Source organism: Fukomys damarensis, unplaced genomic scaffold (assembly GCF_012274545.1).
Source record: "Fukomys damarensis isolate Sample0158 unplaced genomic scaffold, DMR_v1.0_HiC HiC_scaffold_16, whole genome shotgun sequence".
Taxonomy (NCBI): domain Eukaryota; kingdom Metazoa; phylum Chordata; class Mammalia; order Rodentia; family Bathyergidae; genus Fukomys; species Fukomys damarensis.
In genome coordinates, this window is record NW_022900928.1 from 103,426,562 (window position 1) to 103,451,651 (window position 25,090).

At 36.8% G+C, this 25,090-nt stretch overlaps 1 protein-coding gene across 2 annotated transcripts in view; it reads right to left on the minus strand.

The window, feature by feature from the left end:
* Positions 1-9,889: 9,889 nt before the first annotated feature.
* The window catches only part of Wdr12 (WD repeat domain 12), a 21,356-nt gene continuing 6,155 nt past the window's right edge, over positions 9,890-25,090 (minus strand). For both annotated transcript variants that reach the window (XM_010616118.3, XM_010616119.3), the window contains exons 4-14: positions 24,179-24,273; positions 22,798-22,904; positions 21,279-21,394; positions 20,287-20,441; positions 18,898-18,943; positions 16,815-16,900; positions 14,238-14,378; positions 14,021-14,126; positions 13,779-13,911; positions 12,102-12,174; positions 9,890-10,164 (exon numbers count right to left, since the gene is read on the minus strand). In XM_010616118.3, the coding sequence (XP_010614420.1) occupies positions 10,087-10,164; positions 12,102-12,174; positions 13,779-13,911; positions 14,021-14,126; positions 14,238-14,378; positions 16,815-16,900; positions 18,898-18,943; positions 20,287-20,441; positions 21,279-21,394; positions 22,798-22,904; positions 24,179-24,273 (1,136 nt within the window). In that variant the 3' untranslated portion in view covers positions 9,890-10,086. The remainder of the gene's footprint in view (positions 10,165-12,101; positions 12,175-13,778; positions 13,912-14,020; positions 14,127-14,237; positions 14,379-16,814; positions 16,901-18,897; positions 18,944-20,286; positions 20,442-21,278; positions 21,395-22,797; positions 22,905-24,178; positions 24,274-25,090) is intronic.

Sequence of the window (25,090 nt, forward strand, 5' to 3'; positions counted from 1 at the left end):
CCTCCGCCCGGAACCCGCGGGGTGGGCGCCTCAGCCCGGCTAGAGGTTTAAACCGTGGCTCCGCCCAGTGTTTCTCTGTTCATTCCGGAACGACGGCCGGCTCCCGCTCTGTTTCTTTTCCCCAAGTACTCTTTACAAAACGAAGAACACCGAACCGGTCATAACGTCTGTCTGAGGACCGGCGGGGCGTGCGCCCGGCCTCGCGCATCCGCTATCTCGGAGCCCGGGAGCTCGTTCTCCACGGGTCTTGGCCTTCTCAGAATCAGATTCGCACCTGGGAAAGGCCGACGCCCTCGCTTTTCTTTATTTTAAAGGTTTAAAGAGACCTAGGTTATTAATAACTACCTCAAACACAGCTGATAAACACATTTTGTGATAAAGGAGTCTTCAAGAACAAGAATAAATTCTGATCCTAAAAACCTTAGGAAAATGTAAACAACTAGAACTAAAACTATATACTAGTGGGAGATAATGAACTCAAAGTGCTTTCTTTTTTAAGGTGGCTCAAATTTTTAACACCTTTCCTAACACTTTGCAAAATACAAATTAATTACAACTGTGACATTCTAGCAAGGAAAAATACACTTGAGGTAATAACTAAAGGTCTGTAAGATCATGAAAGACAAAATGGGGGTCAGAATCTAAAATTTTAGTACTACAAAGTATCATAAAAAACAGAAACAAGTTTGAGGACAGGGAAAAAAGTGAGCTATATTTATAGGTTCTCCTGCTATGATATTTGGACTTCAAGGAATGAGGTTTTTTTTTGTTTTTTGTGGTTTTTTTGTTTTGTGTTTTTTTGGGAAGAGTCCACAGCTCTCCTGAGTCTTAGAAGGTAAGAATTTGCCTTAAAAAGTTAGAAAGTAAGATCTTTAGAAGAATTTGCACTTGACAAATGTGGATGATTACTGAACTTCTTTAAACTCATTAAATTTGGTGTCCTTCCTAAGGGGCACATCACACTGCTCATTCAACAGCTATATTTGTACCTGCCTTCCTTCCCCATTAGATACTGAACTGCTACAAAGCCACTCTAACTTTACACATTCCCATAGCCTTTCCAAGTCCTGAATGAATGTTTATTCCATCAATGAATGAATTGAAACAAAGATGGCTGACAACTGAAGGACTGAGTAAAAATATCTAAAAAGAACTGACCATCTTTCTCTCCAAGGAATAAAGGAGTCTAATATAGTAAGTAAAATAGCTTTCAAAAGGTTTCCATGCCCCATGGTAAATTTCTTGGGATATTTTAGACAATGCTTGTTCCAGCAGGTTGCAACTTGATTCAACAGGATAGCAAGCTATCTTCTTCAGCTCCATATGAAACAAAGGTCCTACAAGAACACATCAGAAAAGTCAGAATACCAACTGTGGGCAAGACCTGTGGTTTTATTCACCTAATTGGGGAAAATTACAGAAAGATACAGTATGGTTTCAATCCACTATAAAATATAGCAATTATACATAATACTTTTTTTTTTACACATAAATCAACACAGATCTCTAGGAAAAGTGTCCAAGTGGTAACACAATGTAGGAATGGTTTTGATGAAAAATGAAGAGCTCCTGATGCTGCTCCTGGGCAGGAGTCAGATCTTACTCTTGTTTATGGAAAGCATGATCTCCCTTTAGCCACTAGACTGCTAGAGATGTTTAAATGGCTTTTACTAATCTCAAATGAGGATATACAGTAGTTAAATTTTAGTATTTTATAAGAAAATCTTTTAGAAAATTAAGGATTCAACACCATTAAAATACACATATGGGAGAATTTTATTTCATTTAGAAGTACAAACATAGGACAGCATTTCACTATCAAAATGTAACACATACACTAGTACACACTGTTTCCTTCCACCACAGCTTCTACAAGCTATTAGAAAAGAAAATCAGATGACTTGGAATGTGGGGCTCCACAATTGGGATCCAAACTCGGGAATCTTAGTTTCTTTGAAGAGTTATGATAACCGCCCCCCTCCAATTGAAATGAGGACCTCGTGCTGTCCGGCAGGCATAGAGCCACTGAGCTACATCCTCAGCCCTTGATCATCTAGTTTTACATTTTATGGCAAACCTCTGTTTAGTCTCCCTTATAAAACCATAATTGATATTAGAAAGCATATTTAAATTATCCTATTTGTATGGGTTTTACTAAAGATTAGGGATCTTATACTTTGTTATCAAAATAGCTACATTTCTTCAAGGTGTCCCCCTTCCTTTGTAATCAGCTGGATCTTACTTAGGAAGTCAGAAGCATTACAAGTCAGTGGTAGTGGGATGTGGAGACCTATTTTCCAGATGCTCACACTAATGACTACTTTAATGCAAGCTGAACATGCTCTCTCTATCCTACTACATTTTTATTCATTCAAGTAAAGTCAGAAGTAGATATAGCACGAAGATGGCTTTTTACATACAATTATAGAAAAAAATTTTGGGGGGGTACTGGGAATCGAACTCAGCACCTTGAGTTTGCAAGGCAGGCAGAGTGCCAAGCTAAATCTCTCTCTATATGTTTTTGGGGGGGCGTTGAGACAGGGTCTCACTATGTAGTTGAGACTGACCCGGAACTCACGATGTAGACCAGGCTGGTCTTGAACTCACAGCAATCCTTCCTGCCTCAGCCTCCCATGTGCTGGGATTACAGGTGTGCGCCACCATGCCCAGCCTTACAGAAATATTTTTAAAAAATATTTCCTCCAACTGAATCAATCTTTGAACTTAACCTGTAATTAAGTCCCAGGCATGTCATTTATTTAGAATCTTTTTTTTTTTTTTTTTTTTTGGTACCAGGATTGAACTCAGGTCCTTGCACTTGCAAGGCAGGCAGCACAACCACTGAGCTACATTCATGGCCAATCATATACACTTTCTACATGAAATGCAGAAATGGATCTTTAAAGTATGTGCTTATATATTAATCACTTCATTCATATACAATTTAATTTTAAAGTTAAAAACATATAAAGCTGATTATGGACATTTAGCACCAATAAATGGCACTTAAATTTGTAAATTTCCTTTATGTAGGTGAAGACATTTTCACTCATTCTTTATACTTATGAAAATATCATTCTTGTATATAAGAATTGTGAAGACTGGGAGTGTAGCTTAGTGATAGAATGTTTGCCTACCATACCTTGGCCCTGGGTTTGAACCCAGCCTGGGATCGAACTCAGGACTTTGTGCTTGTGAAGCAGGTAATGGAGCAAATATAAAATTTTTAAATGGCAAACTATGTACAGTTAGCCTGGCCCTCTATTAGTTGCTTCCACATGTGTGGATTCAACCAACTTTAGGCAGAAAATATTTTGGGGTAAAACTGCATCTATACTAAACACATAGATATTATTTTTCTTATCATTCCCTAAATGATACAATGTAACAATTATTTACATAGCATTTACAAGGCATTAGGTATTATAGTTGACCCTTGAACAAAACAGGTTTTAACTGTTGGGTCCACTTATCTGTGGATTTTTTTTTTTTAAATTTCTGAGATTTACAATTTGAAAAAATGGAAACACCACATAGCCTAGAAATTTTTTAAAACTGAGAAAAAATTAGGTAGATCATGAAGGCATAGCATATATATAGGTAAGTATTTTATTATTTACTACCATAAAATATACACTATTCTAAGTAATTTCAAAACTTATACAATCAGCATACATGGTACCATATGAAATCAAGAGAAATGTAAACAAATATGAGATGTAGTATTAACACGTTCATGCCACTTGAACCACCAGTTGTACATGCCTGACTATCCTGTTGGGTTGCTTCTATCACCAGTGGTACAAACAATCTAGTCATTTTATCTTTTTACTAATAAAATTAATAAAATCTTACTCAATGGGAGTCATACATGTACCACCAGTGGTTCAAGCTGACTGGCAGCAAGATATAATTCATAATTATGGCCCTAATATGAACTTAATAAATCATAATTGTATGAAATCAACTATAGTGCATTATTATACTACTGTCATGATTTCATATAGCCATCTCCTGTTGCTACTGCAATGAAATTAAGTGTGGATACTTAATACGTGATGCTAACCATTTCCATGTGTTCATCTTAGTTGTAAATTATGCCTCTGGGTAAAAAGTGATTTGTCAAAGCTTTCAAGTGTTTTTCACCATATATAATACAATGTATAAACTATGCCTTAACCTACATTTATGCTGCTGGTGAGGCTTCCATTCCAGAGCAGGCTATTAGTGGTTAAATTTTGGGTAGTTGTAAGTTGTATGTGGATTTTTTACTATGCCAGGATTGAGGCCCCTAACACCCATGTTGTTTAAGGGTCAACTATATGGGTATAAGTACCCTGAGATGACTGAAAGAATACAGGAAGATCTCAGCGGTTCGGTGGCCTGCCTTGCAAAAGCAAGGACCGGAATTCAATCCCGGGTACCAAAAAAAAAAAAAAAAAAAAAAAAAAAAAAAAAAAGAATACAGGAAGATGTACACAGGGCTTATATGCAAGTACTCTACCATTTTATATAAAGAATTTAAGTTATCAGAGGATAGAACCCAGGGCCTCAAACATGGCAAGGAAGTGCTATTCCACTGAGATACATCGCCATCCCTGTCTCTCCTTTAAAATGCAGATAAGGGCTGGGGATTTAGCTTAGTCATTTATGCTGCCTGCCTTGCAAGTTCAAGGTCCCAAATTCAATCCCCGGTACCAAAAAAAAAAAAAAAAGAGAAATAAAATGCAGATAATAACTTGGTACCTGTGCCAGCTGATTGTTATGACGATGAAATAACCACTTATTTTTTTGGTAACAATGATTGAGCTCAGGACCTTGTACTTTCAAGGCAGGCAGTGGAATCACTGAGCTAAATCCCCCGCCCTTAGAGATAACCACTTTTATAAATATTAAAAAATAATTTACTTCCTTAAATCTGCAAAATCAATGAATTGCTGATATGGTAGCCCAATTGTATTAACCCAATCAACCAACTAAAAACTTTACTACTGTAACATTAAAGATATATTTGGTCCATATAACAAAATACTAACATTATATTTGATATTTGATGTCTACAATAATGAATTAAAAGTGGCTAAAAGTCCTGGTTTTTTGAGACAAGGTCTCGCTCTCACTATGGAGCCCAGGATGGCCTCAAACTTGCAGTGATCCTCCTGCCTCAGCCTCTCAAGTACTGGGATTACAGGCATCCTGCCACTTTTATACCTGGCAGTTTAACTAGCAAAACAGATTTCTCATGCCTAATGAAACCTGATTCTAATTTGTAGCTATTAATATTTCTAAAAAGGTATTAATTGGCTATCCTTTACACATGGTCTTAAAATGTCATTTTTCTCCTTTAATAATTAGTTATAGCTGGGCATGGTGGTGCACACCTATAATTCCAGCATTTTGGGAGGCTGATGCAGGAGGATCACAAATTGGAGCTCAACCTGGACAAAAAACAAACAGTGAGATCCTGTCTCAAAAAGGGGCTGGGGGGCAGGGAGGTTGGGGGATGTAACAGTATATAAAGACCCTGGGTTCAATCCTTAGTAACCCCCTCCCAGAAAAGAATCAGTTATAGTAAATATTAATACTATTTTTCCTATCCATAAGCAACTGATTTTTCAAAATGAGTGTACATCAAAAGGTTTAGGCTACCATGAACAGATTTCAGTGTTGTTACTAGAAATGTACAGGTGGTACTTGTCTTGTAGGGCTATTTGTTCAGTTATGCAATTAGGTACATTTTATATCAAACATTCTTCTGTCCTTTCCCCAATGCCAAGAAACATTTAGATATATTATTAGTGTTGATAACAATTCCAAAATAGAACCCTAGGTTGGTGCATGCCTATAATCCCAGCACTTGGGAAGCTAAGACAAGATTGCCAGGAGTTTGAGGCTAGCTTGAGCTACATAGTGAGTTCAAAGCCAGCCTGAACTACTTAGGTAGACCTTGTCTCAAACAAAAAACCAAAATGGAATCCTAAATTAAAAGGAAAAGGACATACATAGTAAATATTTTTTTTGGGGGGGATGGAACTCAGGACCTTGTGCTTGTGAGGCAGGCTCGGCACCACTGTTAAATCCCCAGCAGGAAATGCTTTTTATATTCATGTAGAATTTTTTTTTTTTGTATTGGGGATTGAACTCAGGCCCTTGTGCTTGCGAGGCAGGCGGTGAACCACTGAGCCAAATCCCTGGCCCTCATGTAGAATAGAAATTCTTAAGGAAGTTTCTACTTTAATAATCTTTGAGTAATCTTCACAGCAAAGTTTTGACTTCCTGTTTTCCAAGTAAAAGTATCATCCTATGAAAAGATTTTTTTTTTTTTGTACCAGGGATTGAACTCAGGTCTTTGTGCTTGTGAGGCACGCAGCAGAACCACTGAGCTAAATCCCTGGCCCTCCTATGAAAAGATTTTGAAGGTGACTTTAAAAGGAAAATAAAATTTACCAGTGTAAGAACATTATTCCACATCTTCCTCATAGTATTTGAGAAATTATTTTGGACGCTCCTATGTCTCTCTCCCTCTGCTAAAAATAACCTACAGCTTCACTATTCCCCTAATGATCTACCCAACCTGACTCAAATGTCAGTTTTCTAAAAGGTCCTTTTTTTTCAGGGTCCTTCTTTTTTTGTTTTTGTTTTTTTTTTTTGGTACCGGGGATTGAACTCAGGTCCTTGCGCTTGCAAGGCAGGCCACCGAACTGCTGAGCTAAATCCCCGGCCCTCAGGGTCCTTCTTGATAGCCAGCATTCTACAATGCTAGAGCTGCCTTTTCTATGCTACATTTCTATCTTATGTCTTTCTTTGCATTTAGGATACTATGTAGCTAAAATTTTATTGATTATCTATCATGTGAATGTAATGTTTTTCTATTATCTTTTATTTTGCATTTTGTTTATATACTGGGGTTGTCATGTAAGAGAAACCATGAAATATTTAAGCTTGTGTGTCTGATCTACTTATATCTCAAAGTGCATGTTTTCCTACACATAACTCATTTATCCCTCTTTGCAGCAGTGTAGTATTCCATTGTGTATAAATACATTTTCTTTATCCATTCATTTGTTGATAGACACTTAGGCTGCTACCAAGACTTAGCTATTATAAATTGTGTTGTATTTTGAAGGTAGTGTTCACATATATTATACACTGTGGTTTTTTCCCTTTTCTGTATTTCAGCAGAGATTCTAGTGTATAACAGTTCAACTTTTTTCCTTGATTTATAAAATTAGGCATATTCAGCCTATTTTATTTACTTTTGGTGGTGAGGATCAAACTCAGGACCTTACAACATCCTAAACACCTGCTTTTCCAATGAGCTCTATCCTTAGCCCCTGAGCCTAACTTTAAATTTAGTAAGTTGTTGTTTGTTTTTGTTGTTTTGTTGAGACAGGGTTTCACTATGTAGAGACTGACCTGGAACTCATTATGTACAGCCCAGGCTGCTCTTGAACTCACAGTGATCCTCCTGCTTCAGCCTCCCGAGTGCTGGGATTACAGGCATGAGCCATCAGGCCCGGCTTTCAAATTTAGTAAGTTGTTACACAGTAGGAAATGGCATTTCTTTGCTACATGCAGTAAAAAAGCAGATATCGATATATTTATGAACTCCATTTCTATGGCAAGATAGCATAAATATTCCCATAGGTCAGCTTTCCCCGTGCTGGGAAAACAGCTCCACTCATTTCTTCAAGTGAATCGTAGGAGCAAATGAGTGTAAAGCCCCTGCCTCTGGTATAACTGCATCCTTTGCTGGAAGGAAAGATACTACTGAAAAGCAGACTCTTGATTTTTGAGAAAAAAGAGCAATATATTAGGAGACGGGCATGGTAGCGCACGCCTGTAATCCCAACACTCGGGAGGCTGAGGCAGGAGGATTGCTCTGAGTTCGAGACCAGCCTGGATTACATAGTGAGTTCCAGGACAATCTCAACTACATAGTGAGACCCTGTCTCAAAAAAACCAAAAAAAAAAAGAGCAATATATTCACATGAGCACTGGAGCATCTAGGGTTCTGTAGGCATCTCATATTCTTCCTGTTCAGGGAATAAGATCTAAGCACTTGAGTTACTGAAAAAGAGAAGTTTGGCAGAGATGGATCAGAGACAATCTTTCTTTAAGGGATCTGGTCACTAATGTTGTATCTATCCCAAGGGAGAATGCCTGAGCCATCTCCCCACATTCCTGTGGAACTAGGAATGAGAAAGACGAGGGATCAGTTAGTTATAGGTATCATTTTCTTCTTTTCCATTGCGTTTGATAAGTAAGCCTTTATCTTTACTTTAACCACCTAATCTATGTGTATCACAATCAGCCCAGGTTAGGCAAGTTAAGAAATTTTAAATAATTATTCCTTAAGGCTTAGAGACCATTCAAAATAGGACTATGAATTCATCTTTGTTCTCTGACAAAGACTGTAGTCCCCACGCTACAAAAGGGATGGAATTTACACTAGTCAGCACAAAGTGAAAAAAAAAAAGACTTTGTGAATTTTAGCTACTTTTATTCAAATTTTTGGAATTAAAATATGTTTGAAGAAATGACTTGATAACTGGAGCTCTAACTCTTGATTATGGGAAAATGAGAACCATATCCTAGGGTTGCAGGGAGCCTGGGTCCTTAAAGGAGGCAAGAAAAAAAGTCCACTATTCCAAGCATGAACTGCCTCTGGACTTCTACATAGAAGAGAACTAAAATCCTAACTGGTTCAATCCACTGTTAATGTAGTTATCAACTGCTCTCAGATATAGGTGTTTCCCAGACCACTGTGGGAGAAGCATCATTTGAGATATAGTACAATGTATTATAGTACAATGATAAGACAAAACTTATTTCCTATATAAAGATGTAAGAGCTTTGCTTGAGGAATACTGATCCATTAAAGATGGAAGTTATATTTTAAAAAGATATTTACGACAACATATGCATAAAAACAAATACTAATATTAAATTTGTAGGCTGTTTAATATTGACAGGCTTTAGCCTGGCATGGTGGCACATGCCTGTAATCCCAGCACTCGCGAGGCTGAAGCAGGATGATTGCTATGAGTTCGAGGCCAGCCTGGGCTACATAGTGAGTTCCAGGTCAGTCTCAACTACGTAGAGAGACCCTGTCTCAAAAAACAAACCAAATATACATACGAGGATAGGTTAGAGAAAAAATTCCTAGTTATCATGAAATTTGTACACATTTTCTAATAGACCTAAAACATAAACTCAGGGCCTCATGCATACTTTTTCAAAATTTTATTTTGGATGCTAGCCATGGTGGCACATGCTTGTAATCCCAGCACTTAGGAGGCTGAGACAGGAGGATTGTCATGATGAGTTCAAGGCCAGCCTGGATTACACAGCGAGAACCTGGCTCAAAAACCAAACAAAATTTCCCTTTGAGACAGGCTCTCATTAAGTTGTCCAAGCTATCCTCAAACTTGCGTTTCTCCTGCCTCAGCCTCTTGAGCAGATGGGATTACAGGTGTGCACCATCTCGCCCAGCTTTCAGTGACTTTTTTTTTTTTTGGTACCAGGGATCGAACGTGGGACTTTGTGCTTGCAAGGCATGTGACAGAACCACTGAGCTAAATCCATGTCTCTCAATTGCTTCTTAATAGTAATTATCGACATCTTTTAATGTTCTGAATGCCTACAAAATCTTATCATTAAGTATTATTTTACCAAAAGGAATTCTGATTTCTAATTTTCTTCATTGTACGAGTTTTTATTAGTCTTTTTTAGATACTTTAAAAAAAAAAAACAGCTAATGGAAAAATCCAAATTTCTTGAACAGAAAAATCTGGACAACTGATTCCTGTATTTGTATTCTTTCACAGTATATGAAAAGCAAATCTTAATTCCAACCAATACCTTTAAAAAGAAATTGTAAAAGTTTAATTTCTAGAGTTTGTATAGGGTAAAGAATGTAGACCACATACCATATTTTGTAAATACAAAGAAAGTGATGTTAGCTGTTATGAAAGGTGAAAATATGTAAGCTTTAAAAGGCTACTTTTTGCATCTGTATAAATATTATGATACTTCTCTACCAATTTCATTTTTAGAATCTCCATAATTAAATTATCATCATTTTCATGCCCCAACATGGGAAGTGGTAGGTGAATATCTGTAGGAGTATAATTTATTGTCTGCTCCTCCACTCAGAAGTAACTGTACAAAGAGAGAAAAATAAATAAAAATGTAATCAAATATAATTATTTCAAATAGTAGTTCAACCTAATTAAATACTGATGACTGCAAAAGAATTACGGATCAGTAGGTAACTAGCATTGAAAATACTTAAAGTACAAATTCTAGTTAAGTTTCACTTCTATCAGGCTGAGTATCCCTGACCCAAAAATCTGCAGTCTGGTTTAAGGATGCAGTTTAGTGGTAGAACACATGCTCAGCACTTGAGGGCTCTGGGTTCAATCACAAGCACCAAAACAGAACAAGCAAAACCCACAAATCAAAATGCTCTAAAATCCAAAACCTTCTGAAGGCCAAATGATGCTACGGGTGGAAAACGATATGAGACTCCACGAGATGGGTCACAGCCACAATGTAGGAACACTAAAAACATTGTATAAAATCTGTCAGGTTGTGCATATAGGGTGTATATGAAAAAAGAAAAGATTCAATATACATATGTACCAATTCCTCAAGATGGATATAGTATGTATCACTATATAATATATATATATGTATATAAAAACATTTATAAAATAATAAAAGCAATAAAAACATTTTAAAAGAGGAATTTCATGTTTAGACTTTGTGTCCCATTTCCAAGATATTTCATGTATGTGAAAACTCTGAAAAAAATCCAAAATCCAAAATGCTTCTGCTCCCAAGCATTTCAGATAAGGGACACTCAACCTGTATTTTGACAGAGTACATTAAAACATAAATAAAAGTGATCATTTGAATTTAGTTGAGGCACAGTATGCTATTGTGTTTTCTATGAAGCATTTGCTAAGATCTGTAATAAAATAATTGTAAAATAATATAGTTTTACCTAAGAAAATCAAGGTTTTTTTTGTTGTTTTTAGAGACAGGGTCTCACTATGTAGTTCAGATTGCCCTGGAACTCACTATGTAGCCCAGGCTGGTCTCGAAATCACAGCCATCCACCTGCCTCAAACTCCCAAGCGCTGGGATTACAGGTGTGCGCCACCATGCCTGGCTAGAAAATCAAGTTTTTGAAGGATAGTATGTTAACTATTTGCAATGTACACTGCAAATTATTCAAGTAGCCCAAGAACTTGGATGTGGAAAGAGTTCTTAAGCCACAAAAGCTTATCTATATACATTTAAAAAAAATTAATTGTAATTCTTTAAACTGACTTTGTTTTTTTATTTTTTCAGAGTATTGCTTACATAGTTCAGGTTGACCTCAAAATTACTGTGTATAGCCGGGGATTTAGCTCAGTGGTTCTCGTGCCTGCCTTGCAAGCACAAGGACCAAAGTTCGATCCCTGGTCGAACAAACAAAAAAACCCCCCAAAAACCCCAAAAAACCAAAAAACCAAAAAAATGAAAAATTACTATGTAGCCCATGCTGGCTCAAACTCAAGATCCTCCTACCTCAGCTTTCTGACTGCTAAGATTACAGTCATGTACCCCAATTTAAACACTTTGTTTCTTTTTGCAGCACAGGATGAAACCCACGGCCTTTGCACTAAACTACATCCCTCAGCTTTTCCTGTTTGTTTTGAGAAATGTTTTCATTAGATGCCCAGGTTGGACTCAAACTTTTGATCTTGCCTCAGTCTCTGCTACACAGTGCTGGTATTACAGGTATATGCTACCATGCCCAGTTTAAACACATTTTATAATCTTTATTATAAAAGATATTCTAATTGGGAATTACTTTGATCTGATTAATCTGAAATAGTTTATAGGCTTAAAATGTTTGACATTCTCAGGAAAAAACTGCTTTTTACTACTATTAGAGAACAGATTTGTTTCTTCTTTGAATGAGGTTTTATAGCAGTAAACAGAACTATACAAATTAGATATCTTAAAACGAATGCTTTCATACACACAAATACCAGATTTATTTTAATAATATATTTGCCATTTCATCAAATAACTAAGATTCTTACCCCTGTGTCTGTCCAGTCTACACTGAGAACTTTGTCTTCATGAGCAGCCAGATCATAGAGAGGAGCTTTACAGCTAAAAGATGAAAATATCAACATGCTGTACGCATTCACAGTATTAAACATGAATAATCACATACTTTTCTGAAAACTATACAGTTATCATCTTTGTCCCAATAACCATTTCATCTGAACATTCTGAGTTCTGCCCATTTCACCTGTTTTTCCTATGTCACTTGTATGGCAGGCAGTGGATCCACTGAACTAAATCCTCGGCCCCCCTATATCATTTCTAGACTACAGATGTTTATTATAACAAATACTTACAGAAAAATTAATTATAAAAATTTAACCATAATTGGGCCCATTTTCACACTGCCCTCACTTTTATCCCCAAAGCGAAACTTTATGTAACCTCTCTCCAGCCAAAATATGACAACTCCTAAATTTGCATTCTCAGCCCAAATTTCTCCCCTGAGCTTGATATGTACATCCAACTGCCTTATAGCTAGAGGGGCACTACAAATTTAAAATGACAAAAATCAAAGCTCTTGATTTTACCTTACAAACCTGTTAATCTACTCTTTCTCATTACAATAAGTGCCATCACCAATTACCCAACTGCTCATTCATAAAATATGGACATTATCCTTTGTGTCTGTCTCCACACTTGGTCCCTAAGAATAAAACCTGCCATTCATCTCTAACGTCACTACTACCTGTGTCTAGAACTACAATAGCCTCTTCGGTTCAGCTCGTTCCCCTGTTCAAAACCCTGCAAAGCCTTCCCATCACCCTTAGAAGAAAACCCAAACTCATCACCATGGTCGTCAGGTACTAACCATTACCGGCCTTTGTCCTGCCATGTTCTCCTTTGCTTATTCTATCAATAGTGGCCTTCTTGTTATTTTGCCACTATGCCAAAATTTTTCCCATTTTATTTGTTGTTCCCTCTGCCATGGCATGTGTGGGGCTAATGCCTTCACATTATATAATTCATTACTAAAATATTTTCAAAGAGACCTTCCCCAAAGAAGTGTCCCTTTACCCTGTTTTATTTTCTTCATAGTACTTATTACTATTATAAGGCACTATATATTAGTTGCTATACAAAATGTCAATTAAAATGTATTCACCTCCTAAATACTAATGTCATGCATCATAAGGTAGTATAAGGCTCCGAGAAGCCAGATTTAAGGTCAAGAAAAATAGTAATACACAAACAAGTATGTTAACGCATTCCTTTTGTAAAGATATATAAAGTTGAGTACCCATTTTATGTGGGTATTCGATATATACATATCACAGCACTAAGCCTGTAAGAAAGACTCCTTTAATATCTTTAAAATATTTTTAAAATTTATTCTTCTAAGGGCTGGGGATTTAGCTCAGGGGTTCCACTGCCTGCCTTGCAAGCGCAAGGTCCTAAATTCAATCCCTGGTAACAAAAACAAAACAAAACGAAACAACACACACACACACACACACACACACACAAAGAACAACAACAAAAAAACAGTATCCTTTGATTCTACCTTTTTGGAATAACCATATTTATCAAGTATAATCAAACTTTTTTTACCCATCTGAGTCTGGATAATCATTTCAGTATACATTTCATGTTCATTTTGTACACTACACTAATCAATCTTTGTTTTATAGAGTATAATTAGAATTTACCTTCTTGTATCCCACAACTTCACAATGTTATCTAAAGAGCCTGAAATGAGCTGTTGTTCATGGGTTGGAGACCACTTTACTGATGTAACCCAGCCTGTATGTGAGGTTAGAGACAGCGACACCAAAGAACCATCTGAAAAAGGAAAAAAAATTTTCTAAATTTTAGAAAAGTATGCAAAACAATCCTAAAAAATATTTGTAGAAAAAAATTTTTACATCCCCCAGTGGATTATATAACTCACCCTTAGTTCGAGGATCCCATAGTCTGATATGCCTATCTGTGCTGCCAGATGCTAAACGTTTACACAGTGGAGAATAGGAAATACAATTAAACACTTTATTACCTGTCTGAAAAGAAAAGGAAATAACTTTTAACCACAGGGGACTAACAGCAGACATTTTTAGAAGTTTATCACTTAAAAGATCAAAGTTAACAGGATCACTAAAATTAAGTCTTACCAAAGCTGACTTAAGACTGCCAGACTCAACATCCCACACTCTAATTGTGTGGTCCCAAGATGCACTGCAGATTTCTTCAGTATCTGACCATAGTACTGAGGAAATTGCTTCAGTGTGGCCAGAGAGGGTCACCATGGGAGTCTAGAAATAAAAGAGAGCATTTTCATTTCAAACTAATTAAAACAATAATAGTAGTTATTAACTTCCAAAGCCCACGTCAGATATTTTGCCAAGTGTTTTCATTTTGATATCTTGCTGCCTTTCTCCTTTACAATCCTCTAAAATGGATATACCTGAAGCTGAGAAAGATAGCTTGTTCTATTATTCCAAAGTGTTGTCTTTCCACTCCATTCGGATGCTTCCTTATCTTTTCTATTTTTCATTTTGAAGAGTATTAATGTTAACACTAACAACTCTCTCAATGGTTAAAAGGTTACTGCTGAACAGTCCTTATATAACCTTAGGCTGACTCTTCTTGCTTGTAGTTCTCAGAATAACTATAGAATGTGTTAGGAATGCAACATCCTGAGATACGGAAGGCCTGACCAGAACACACTGGTTCTGTCCCAGCCCCCCTGGGAGAAACAGGATGTCCTTGAAAGCGTTACCTAGTGAGTTCCAAGGCATAAAACCAGGGCTGGCTGCTTTTTAGAAACCTGCTGTCATGCAAAGGTGGGCATACACAGTCAAGATTCCATTCACTGTGGGGAGTTTTCTTGAGCTTCAGAAGACCAGCTTATAGGGCTAGGGATTTAGCTCAGTGGTACCACCAACCGACTCATAGGCACAAGGACCCAGGTTTGATCCTTGGTACCAAAAAAAAAGAAGACCAGCTTACAATTGATCCTAGGATTCTGTTGGCCCTTGGTGCTTCTCTGTGATAATTCTACTTCCTATAACTTGTTATGTGTTAATGTGTTGTCTCACTGGACTCAGGCAATTAGTAAAACTGCAGCCCAGGATGTAGTGGATAGAAGCATTTGTACTCCTATCCCTGAAGTTGGTAGTTTTTTTTGTTTTTTTTTTTTTGGTACCAGGGTCCTTGCGCTTGCGAGGCAGGCCACCGAACTGAGCTAAATCCCTGGCCCTGAAGTTGGTAGTTTTGATCTTTACTATCCTTCATGCAACGAGAGTCCTCCCTTGGGATCAGTCACTAATGAATGTTTCTCAGTAGAAAAAGCTTTGGGGTTAAACAGATCTAGGTTTGAGTTAAGATGCTGCCAATTTCTAGAAGACTCTTCCAGGTAAATTAACCTCATTATGCTATTCTCATCATTCCATCTCCTCATCATCTTTAAAATCTATTATTTAATTTTTTTTGAGACAAAGTCTCACTATGCAGTTCATGCTGGCCTTTGAACTCACTGTGTAGCCTACCCTGGCCTCAAACTTGTGGCAAGCCTCCTGTCTCAGCTTCCCAACTGCTGGGATTACAGGTATGCACCACCACACCCAGCTATTTAATATTTAAGTAATGTCCATAGGTCATTTATTATATTCCAGAATCTCTAACAGCTTTCTCAAATTGAAAGCTCCGAACTGGGCACAGTGCTTTTCTTAAATACAAGGAATGTAACCGAGAGGACAAGAATTCCAGAATGGGAGACAGTCTACTTTTGTAACTGTTATATTTAATCTCCTCTAATACCAGCTGATCTGTAACAGAGGGGATATGTAGATTAGGGAGCAAACTTTTACAACACAGAGCCAACAAGTACATACTTTAGCCTTTGCAGACCACATGTAGTTTCCCTTACATATTTTTGTTTGTTTTACAACCCTTTAACAATGTAAAACACAGCCAGGCGTGGTGGCTCACGCCTGTAATCCCAGCACTTGGGAGGCTGAGGCAGGAGGATCACTGTGAGTTCGAGACCAGCCTGGGCTACATAGTGAGTTCCAGGTCAGTCTCAACTACACAGTGAAACCCTGTCTCGAAAACAAAAACAAAACAATGCAAAACACATTCTTAACTCTCTATAGTATAAAAATAAATGAAAGTCAGACTGGCTGGCAAAAGAAAGGTAACCAGAAGCCTCTAGGATAGAATACAACACAATAGAAAACGTAGGAAAATATCTATGAATAAGCTATCACATTCTTAGGTAGTAATCCCAGAGAAAGGAAAATAGGTTCGAACATCAATTTTTTTTTTTTTTTTTTTGTACCAGGGCATGAACTCAGGACCTTGCACTTGTGAGGCAGGCAGAGGAACCACTAAGCTAAATCCCTGGCCCTGAACATCAACTTTGACAGCAGTTTTATTCATAACTGTCAAACTGTAAACAACCCAGATACTCTTCAACTTGTGAAAGATTGAACCACCTGTGGTATATTTACATACACTAGAATGCTACTCAGCATTTAACAGGGACCAACAACTTATAGCCTCAACAACATGGATGAAGCTCAAATACTTTATGCCAAGTGAAAAGGCTAATGCAAAGGACTATATACTGTGTCTTTCCACTTATGTGACATTCTGGAAAAAGAATTTATAGGAACAGAGAACTGTATGAAATTCCCATATATTTAGCAGACCTAAACTAATAACAGTCAGTTCTCGTTAATACCTACCCTTGTTAGTCCTAACTGCTCTGTCTTCTGTTTCTTTCTTGGTCGATTTGTGGATTCCTCCATTTCATCTTCTTCATCTGTTGGGACTGCACCAGAAAGAATTAGATTTGATACTTTAAAAATGTAGTGACTATTATTTGCAAACTTTCTGAAAGAATTTGCTGTATTTTTAATGTACATTTTTTCTGTGTGGTTAAAGGAAAGGTGTATATAAAAAAACAATATCTAGATTACCAATCTTCAAAACAAAAGAGCAAAAAATAAACTAAAACCTAACTAGTTTGAAATCCTGCTAAATCTCCAAGATGATCATCATGAATATGGATTACTGTATTATAGGCATGAAAAAACTGCTTACTCTGGGAGTCATGACCAGACTGCATTTTTGTTAATGTAGGAAGTAATAAGGTAAACACATGTTAAAAGGAGATATTCCAGCAAATTCGGTCCCTTTGGCTGTTTTATTGTCTATCAAACAAAAGCCTTCCTAAATTATTTTGATTTGTTTCTGTGGTAATGGGGATCAAATACAGGGCCTCCTGCAAGTTGAGAAGTGCTCTACCACTGAGCCAATGTCCAAGCTCCCCCAGTATTTTTTTAGTTTTAAAAATCTTTGTCATACAGCGTTTAGTTGGGTAGCAAATCCCAACCGAAAATTACAGACTTTAATGCTTTGTACCTTTTATCAACATTAATCTGATTTCCTAACTAGATTATAAAACCCCTAAAGTTAACAGCTAATCACATGTATCTCCTTTATCCAGCATAAAACAAAACAAAACAAAACAAAACAAAAACTACAGCTGGGGATTTAGCTCAGTGGCACCACATCTGCCTTGCAAGCTCAAGGTCCTGAGTACTATCCCGGTACTGGAGGAAAAAAAAAAAAAGCTACGACAAGAAAACTTTCTAAACTGCTTTTTTCCTCAAAAATATTTGCTCTAATAATTTTTGTAAAATTTACTAAAATGAATTGTTTTCTGTCATGTGACACATGACTATTCAAAACTAATTAAACTTTTTTCCCCCTTCTCTATTCATTTGTAAACTGCTTAAAGGGTATTATACCATAATATAGCAAATCATTCAGAAGTAGTGAAGATATTCTAGTCTGTTTACCTGTGCAATAAATAGCTCTTGCTATTATGTGTTTTTTTGGTACTGGGAATCGAACTTGGGACCTTGCGCTTATGAGGCAGGTGGTAAAACCACTGAGCTAAATCCTTGTCCCTCTTGCTACTGTTTTTTTTCTTCTTTAGTATTGAACACTTTCTTCTTTTTTTTTTTAAAGAAATCATTTTGTTTTTGTTTTTTTGGTACTGGGGATCGAACTCGGGTCCTTGTGCTTACTGAGCTAAATCCCCGGCTACTGTGTTTTAAAGTTTAAATATTTCTGGGTTCCCCCCACTTTTCTTCCCATCAGTGTCTCTTACTAATATCAAGGTATTTGCTTGTAAGAGTCTTTCTTCCTGTTTCCTCTCTCAATGGTTCCTTTTAATCTGTATTTTCAAAGTAAAACTATTAACTTTGGTAAAACTGCATTGAAAAACTAGTTTTTATTATATAATTTTTATTTTGCTTTTTTAAGATAGGGTCTCACTATGTAGACCAGGCTGACCTTGAACTCAAAGTGATCCTCGTGTCTCAGACTCCCAGGAGCTGGGATTACGGGTGTGCACTATCACTTTTGGCTGAAAGACTAGTCCCCCACCACCACAACAGGGATCAAACTCAGGTCCTTGTGCTTGCAAGGCAGGCAGGTGCAGTGCCACTAAGCTAAATCCCCAGCCCCACACTCTATACTTTTATGTACGTCTTTAAAAACCTGGTGTATTTATATGGCAAAATATGCATTTTAAAAATCCTCTCATCACTGGGCATGGTGGCACACACCTGTAATCCGCGCACTTGGGAGGCTCAAGCAGGAGGATTGTTGCAAATTCAAGACCAGCCTGGACTACATAGTTCAAGGCTAGTCTAAACTACATACCGAAACCCTGTCTCAAAAAACAAACAAACAAAAAAAACCTTTGACTGAATTCTTGAAAACATTATTAATAAATCAAAGAAATATTTAACTTACCTGCAGACCAGATCTTTAGCATTTTATCCCAAGAGCCACTGCAAAACTAAACATATGTATGAAAAGAAAAAGTATATGTAACATATCATTTGCTCCCTTCTTTCTATTTGATTTTAAAAGTTTTACTTTGCTTGCTTAAGTCTCTGCACTGGCTCTGAAATCATTATTACCACAGTACCACCTGCCCAGCTTCTTAGTACTCTTAATCTGCAGAGCAGCTGAGGAAGCTGCTATGTTTGTGTCACCCTGTGCCCTAGCTATACTGGTTAGATCAGGACAGGCAAACAGACCTATGCTGTACCAGTAGGTCTTTTCCTCATTCAGAAACTTTAAAAACAAAATCTGTGTACCAGAGAATTGAAGTTAAATCTTTTTCCAGGAACAGACAGTATAGGATGTAAAATCTGGGAAATGTTGAAGTGTAGGTTTATTGCCTTGTGGAGAAAGCCAGTTTGAGGTGAGAAAATAAAGTTGATCTGGGGAGATAAGAGAGAGTGAGGGTATAGTGGCCACATCCACTGGTCCCAGAGGCCTAAATGTGTCATCACTATTTGCATGATGTAGTTGTTTCTTTGGATATCACACCCCAATTAAATTTTCTCCTAATCTTAAGCAAGTTAAAGATGAGTTTCTGCCTTTTATAACAAAAAGACAAGATGTAGTTAATTACATGAAATAAACACTTCTTGGCTAACTATGAAATATTAAATGTATCAAATGTGCTATTATTCCCACTGGCAAAGAACTACTAAGGAAACACTGCTAAATCCAGAATACTTCAGTATGGCTCAGGGAACTTTCAAACTATAAGAGGGTTTGTAACTCCTCACAAGTCAATACCGTACTTCCCTCAGGTCGGTGTCCTTTTAACATTTACCATTTTGTCTGGATAAAGAATAGATCAGCACTGATAGTATGCTAAAATTCAGATGGTTGCTTAACCATTTTAAACTAATGACAATGGTTAGAGTGGCTGATAGATTAAAAATATGTCACTATGATTTAAGAAGGTTACAAAAGAAAGCTGGGCATGCCTATAATCCCTGCACTCAGAAGGCTGAGGCAGGAGGATCACTGCGAATTTGAGACCAGCCTGGGCTACACAGTGAGACTGTCTCAAAAAACAAAAAAAGAAGGTTACAAAAGAAATTCCTTGTTCACTTTTGAGTTTGTTAAAATTTTGCAATTTATATAAAGTTCTGAGTCAGAGATAATCCAGACTCTGGAGTTAAGTCTTTATATCTCTTATTATATGAGTAGAGTATTTACTTTGGGTTTGAAATCATATTCTCTAGGTACTGACTGTTTTTAAAGTAGGACAGTCATAGTACTATACATAGAAGGAAGTTTTAGTATGGTGCTTAAATTCTAAAGTAACACACTACTTACTTTAGTTCCAGAGCTATCAACTGCTATAGAATCCACACTTCCAGCATGGCCTCTACAACAATGAAGAGCTTTTACTTTGTTTCTCTCTACACTCCACTCCCATAGGAGAATAGTCTGATCCATAGAGGCACTCAAGAGTAAACAAGACAAACTGTCTGGGAAAGAATGCGCAAAGAAAAAACAAATTAGTTCCAAAGTATAAATTTACACTAAAGAATCCAAACTTTTTGCAGGTGCTAAAAAGATAAAAGGGCTCATATGGTCATCTTTTATAGAAAAGCTAAAGGTATAAAGGAAAATTCCTTCAAACACAGAAGGTATATTATGGCACATGCTTCTAATTTCAGGGCTACCAGCTAAGGCAGGAGGATCACGACAGGGTTCCAGGACAACCTGGGCTTACACAGTGAGTTCAAGGCCAGCCTGAACGACATACTGTTTCAAGAAACAAAAACAGGGCTAGGGATTTAGCTCAGTGGTGCTGCCTGACTTACAAACTCAAGGTCCCCAAGGTCCCAAGTTCCATCTCTGGTACCTGCCACCCCACAAATCAACTCTAAAAAACAAGAAAAATAAAACATGCATTTAATACATTTGAAAATGTATACAGTATCATATAATTTTAGTAAAGGTTTATTTTCATCAATCTATAGATTTTTTTTTTTTCCGGTACTGGGGATCGAACTCAAGTCCTTGTGCTTGCCAGGCAGCCACTGAGCTACATCCCTAGCCACATCAATCTATAACTATTTTTTTGGTACTGGGGATCAAACTTAGTGCAGTGCCACTGAGCTAAATAACCAGCCCAATCTATAGATTTTTTAAAAAACGATCCTTTTCTTCTTGAAAACTCTATGCTTGAAAGACCTCACAATAATCAAGGCATGAGCCACTTCTTGCCCACTCCCCATTCTTCTCCTGCATTTGGAAATGGCTTATGTATTTGCAAATCCTTACCTAGAATTCTTCTTGATTTGAGCAAAGAGTCCTACCTTTTTTCACCCAGGCCACGTCTTTTACAACGTCTGCATGTCCCACAATTGTCATTATTGATGTTCCTTCCAAGGACCAGATCCGAGAAGCCTTATCATAAGAACCAGTTAAGATCCTAGAACGAAAGAAAAAAAAAAGGGGGCCAGGTATTTAGCTCAGTAGCACCATGCCTTCTTTGTAAGCAGAAGGTCCTGAGTTCCATCGCTGGTATTAAAAAAACAAAACAAAACCCTGTGAAATACAAGAAAGACTTTTTTCAAGTCCTAAAAATCAATTATGTTTCTATGACAATCACAATGAAAACCTTGGAAATTATACTTTTAAACTTTTTTTCACTTGAAAATCAAGATTTCAAAATACATCAGACTAGATTCAATATTATACTTGAGTTTAAAAACTAATAACTGATAATCCCTAGATTTAACTTTTACTTTCGCATTGATTACAAATCTCAGGAAAGCTATGCAAATTGCTTATAAAACCTAACAGTCCTTTGTAATTAACAATGAAAACCAAGGGAAAAACAAGGTTGAGTGTGCAGCATGCACGAGGCCCTGAGTTTAATTCCCAACACCAGAAAACAACAAAACAAACAAACAAAAACCCCCAGTAAAACCATTTAAAGTAAAACTATAAAAGTTAAAACATTAACTTTGGGGGCTGGGGATTTAGCTCAGTGGTTCCGCCGCCTGCCTTGCAAGTGCAACGACCCGAGTTCTATCCCCCCGCCACCAAAAAAAAACAAAAAAAACAAAAAACATTAACTTTGTGTAATGATTACAGACTCATTCTTTGAAAGAAAGCTCCTCTTCTGATCCACTCTTCAGGTGTTTTTATACAAGTAAGAACAGCAGGTATTTGGTCTGAGACACTCACACTTTCTTATTTGATTTCTAGTTTGACCATTTTAGCCCTAAAATATTATGATCCACATCTTCATAGTAGGAGGCCAGGAGATCTGGCTATGAAAGTTACTTTTTCCTTTATGAAATAAACTATATATTCAACCAACCATATAAACCAAATAAATTAAATGCTTTAAGAACTTATACAGAACACAAATACAATATCTTGAAACAGAAAAGAAAACCTAGGGCCAGGGATTTAGCTCAGTGGTTCCACCACCTGCCTCACAAGCACAAGGTCCCAAGTTTGATCCTCAGTACCAAAAAAAGAAAAAAAGAAAAGAAAAACATCTATTTTGCACCCTAGGACCTTTGCACTGACCTACACCCCAGCCCTTTTTATGCATTTATTATGAGACAGGATCTTGCTATGTTTCCCAGACTGGTCTCAAACTTGTAATCCTCATGCCTTAGCCTCTTGAGTAGATAGTATCATAGGCACACAACACCATGCTCATTACTTCTTTCTTTTTGAATACAATGAATGCAAAGATCACTCTGTTGGCCTGACCACTGATCTATATATAGCAAAATTACTTTTACAAAGAACACATAGTAGATTTTAAAAGACTGAAGAGTTGTAGAAGAAAACACAACATTCATCTGGCAGTACCATTCCTCTGCTCCTTTAACTGAGCTGATCCAGTCATCATGGAACATGCATTGCTCTGGCTGGGGGGCAGTGTATTTCTCCACATATTCTAGTTCCACAACTTCTTCCTAATCAAAGAAAGAAACCAGAAGCTAATCAGGTGGTACAGTTTTAAAATATTACACAGATAAAGCATTATATCTGTAATAGTATCCCAATTTAATGTATCTCCTTCATATAAGTCCCCTTTATAATCCAGAAAATTTGGGAACCATTCAAAAAGTCAAAAACTTTATTTGTTCTAACAGTATGCTAAGAGTAATAAGAAGAAAACCGATAGTCTTGGAAAACTTATGCTAAAAGAGTACATGGGAAAAATATCAGGAAACTATAAAATTTTTAAAAATCATAAAAGCATATTGTTTGGTCAGTACAGAGCTTCTATTTAGGATGATGCAACAGTTCTGGAAATGGGTAGTGGTAATTGTTATACAATACTATGATGTATTTCATGGCACTGAATTGTTTACTTCAAAATGGTAAATTTTATGTTGTATATATCATATCACAACTTGTTCTCTCTCCATACTTGCCCCTCCCTTACTGGAGACTGAAACAAATGTCTTTGCATTGAGCTAGATTCTCCAGCCATTTTTTAAATTTTGATTTTGGGAGAGGGTCTCATTAAGTTTATTTTAAAGTTAAAATAATGTTGGTTTATTTTAAAGCAAACCTCAGAAATACTGCCCAGGCTGAGTTCAAACTTGTGATTGACCCACCTGCCTCAGCCTGGGATTATACACATGTGCCCTACTTGGCTCGTAAATTATATACATACATATATATACTTCTGTTTATTTGTTTGTTTGAGACAGGGTCTTACTATGTAGCTCAGGCTGGCCTTGAACTCACAATGATCCACCTGTCTTAGCCTTCTAAATAATGGGAATACAGATGTGTGCCACCATGCCTAGCTTGTAAATTATATTTTTTTAGTTATAAGAGCAGTATTAAGGAAACTTTGAAAATTAGAGGAAGAATCACAACAAATCACAATAAGTCTAGCTTCTAGTTTTTATATGTGCACAATTATTTTTTACTCCTGTCAAGTAGTATACATATATTTGGTATTCCCTTTCTTGCACATTCTTTCAAAAATATGAAAAATGTGTTAATTCACCTGTATTTTCTTGAATAAAATACTCTCATAAGAGAGATTTAAAAATTGAATATATAGAACTGAAATTCAAATTTCTAGGAAAAGGCTATAATCAAAAAATGTTGGTTGCTAAAGATAGTTTCAGGTTGATTATATAAGGTATTAATAAGTAAGGTGCATCACTTAGTGGAAGTGATAATGATAATTGATAATTGAAAGTACAGAAGATAGTCATGAACTTACCGATGAGATGTTTTCCAGTTCCATATGTTTGACCAAGGGCATTCGTAGAAACTGGCCTTTGATAAGGAAATCAAACTCCACATATTTGTGAAACTCTAAAGAAACAGTAAAATTATTACTACTCTGGTAAAATGTTATTGGCATAAATATAGAACTCTTGAAATGTTTCTCCAGAATTTCTCTTGGCATATCAAACAAACGTACTGCAGCACGCTATGCGATTTTTTTTCAGAACAGAAATATGTTGTTCTGTTAATATAAATTTATTGTTGCTAATATAACTTTTTTTTTTTTCACTAGGGATTGAACATGGCCTTGAGCTTGCTATGCACATACTCTACCACTGAGCTACAGCTCCTATTTTGATTTGTTTTTTGAGACAAGGTCTCAGTATGTACCCCAGTCTGGTTTCCAACTCACAATCTTCCTGCCTCAGACTTTGAGTGCTGAGATTACAGATGTATTGTACCATGTCTGGCTCCTATTATAAATTTAAAAAACTTTTTATTCTATGGAAAATCCCTAACATATAAAAGTAGAAATAACAATGAATCACCATCAACTCATTTTTTAACCAACCAACTCGTGAACAATCATTAATATTTTTTCCCATTCCCCTGCTCGTTTATTCTAAGTTAAACCTCAGAAAGTTATATAACTTTAGTATGTCTGAATCATTTCTTAGTATCTTACTATATATATATATATATATCACTATCTCTCTCTCTCTCTCTCTAAAATTTAAAGACTTAAAACTTAGTCACAGTAGCCGGGCGTGGTGGCGCATGCCTGTAATCCCAGCACTCAGGAGGCTGAGGCAGGAGAATCGCTGAGTTCGAGACCAGCCTGGGCTACATAGTGAATTCCAGGTCAGTCTCAACTACATAGTGAGACCCTGTCTCAAAAAACCAA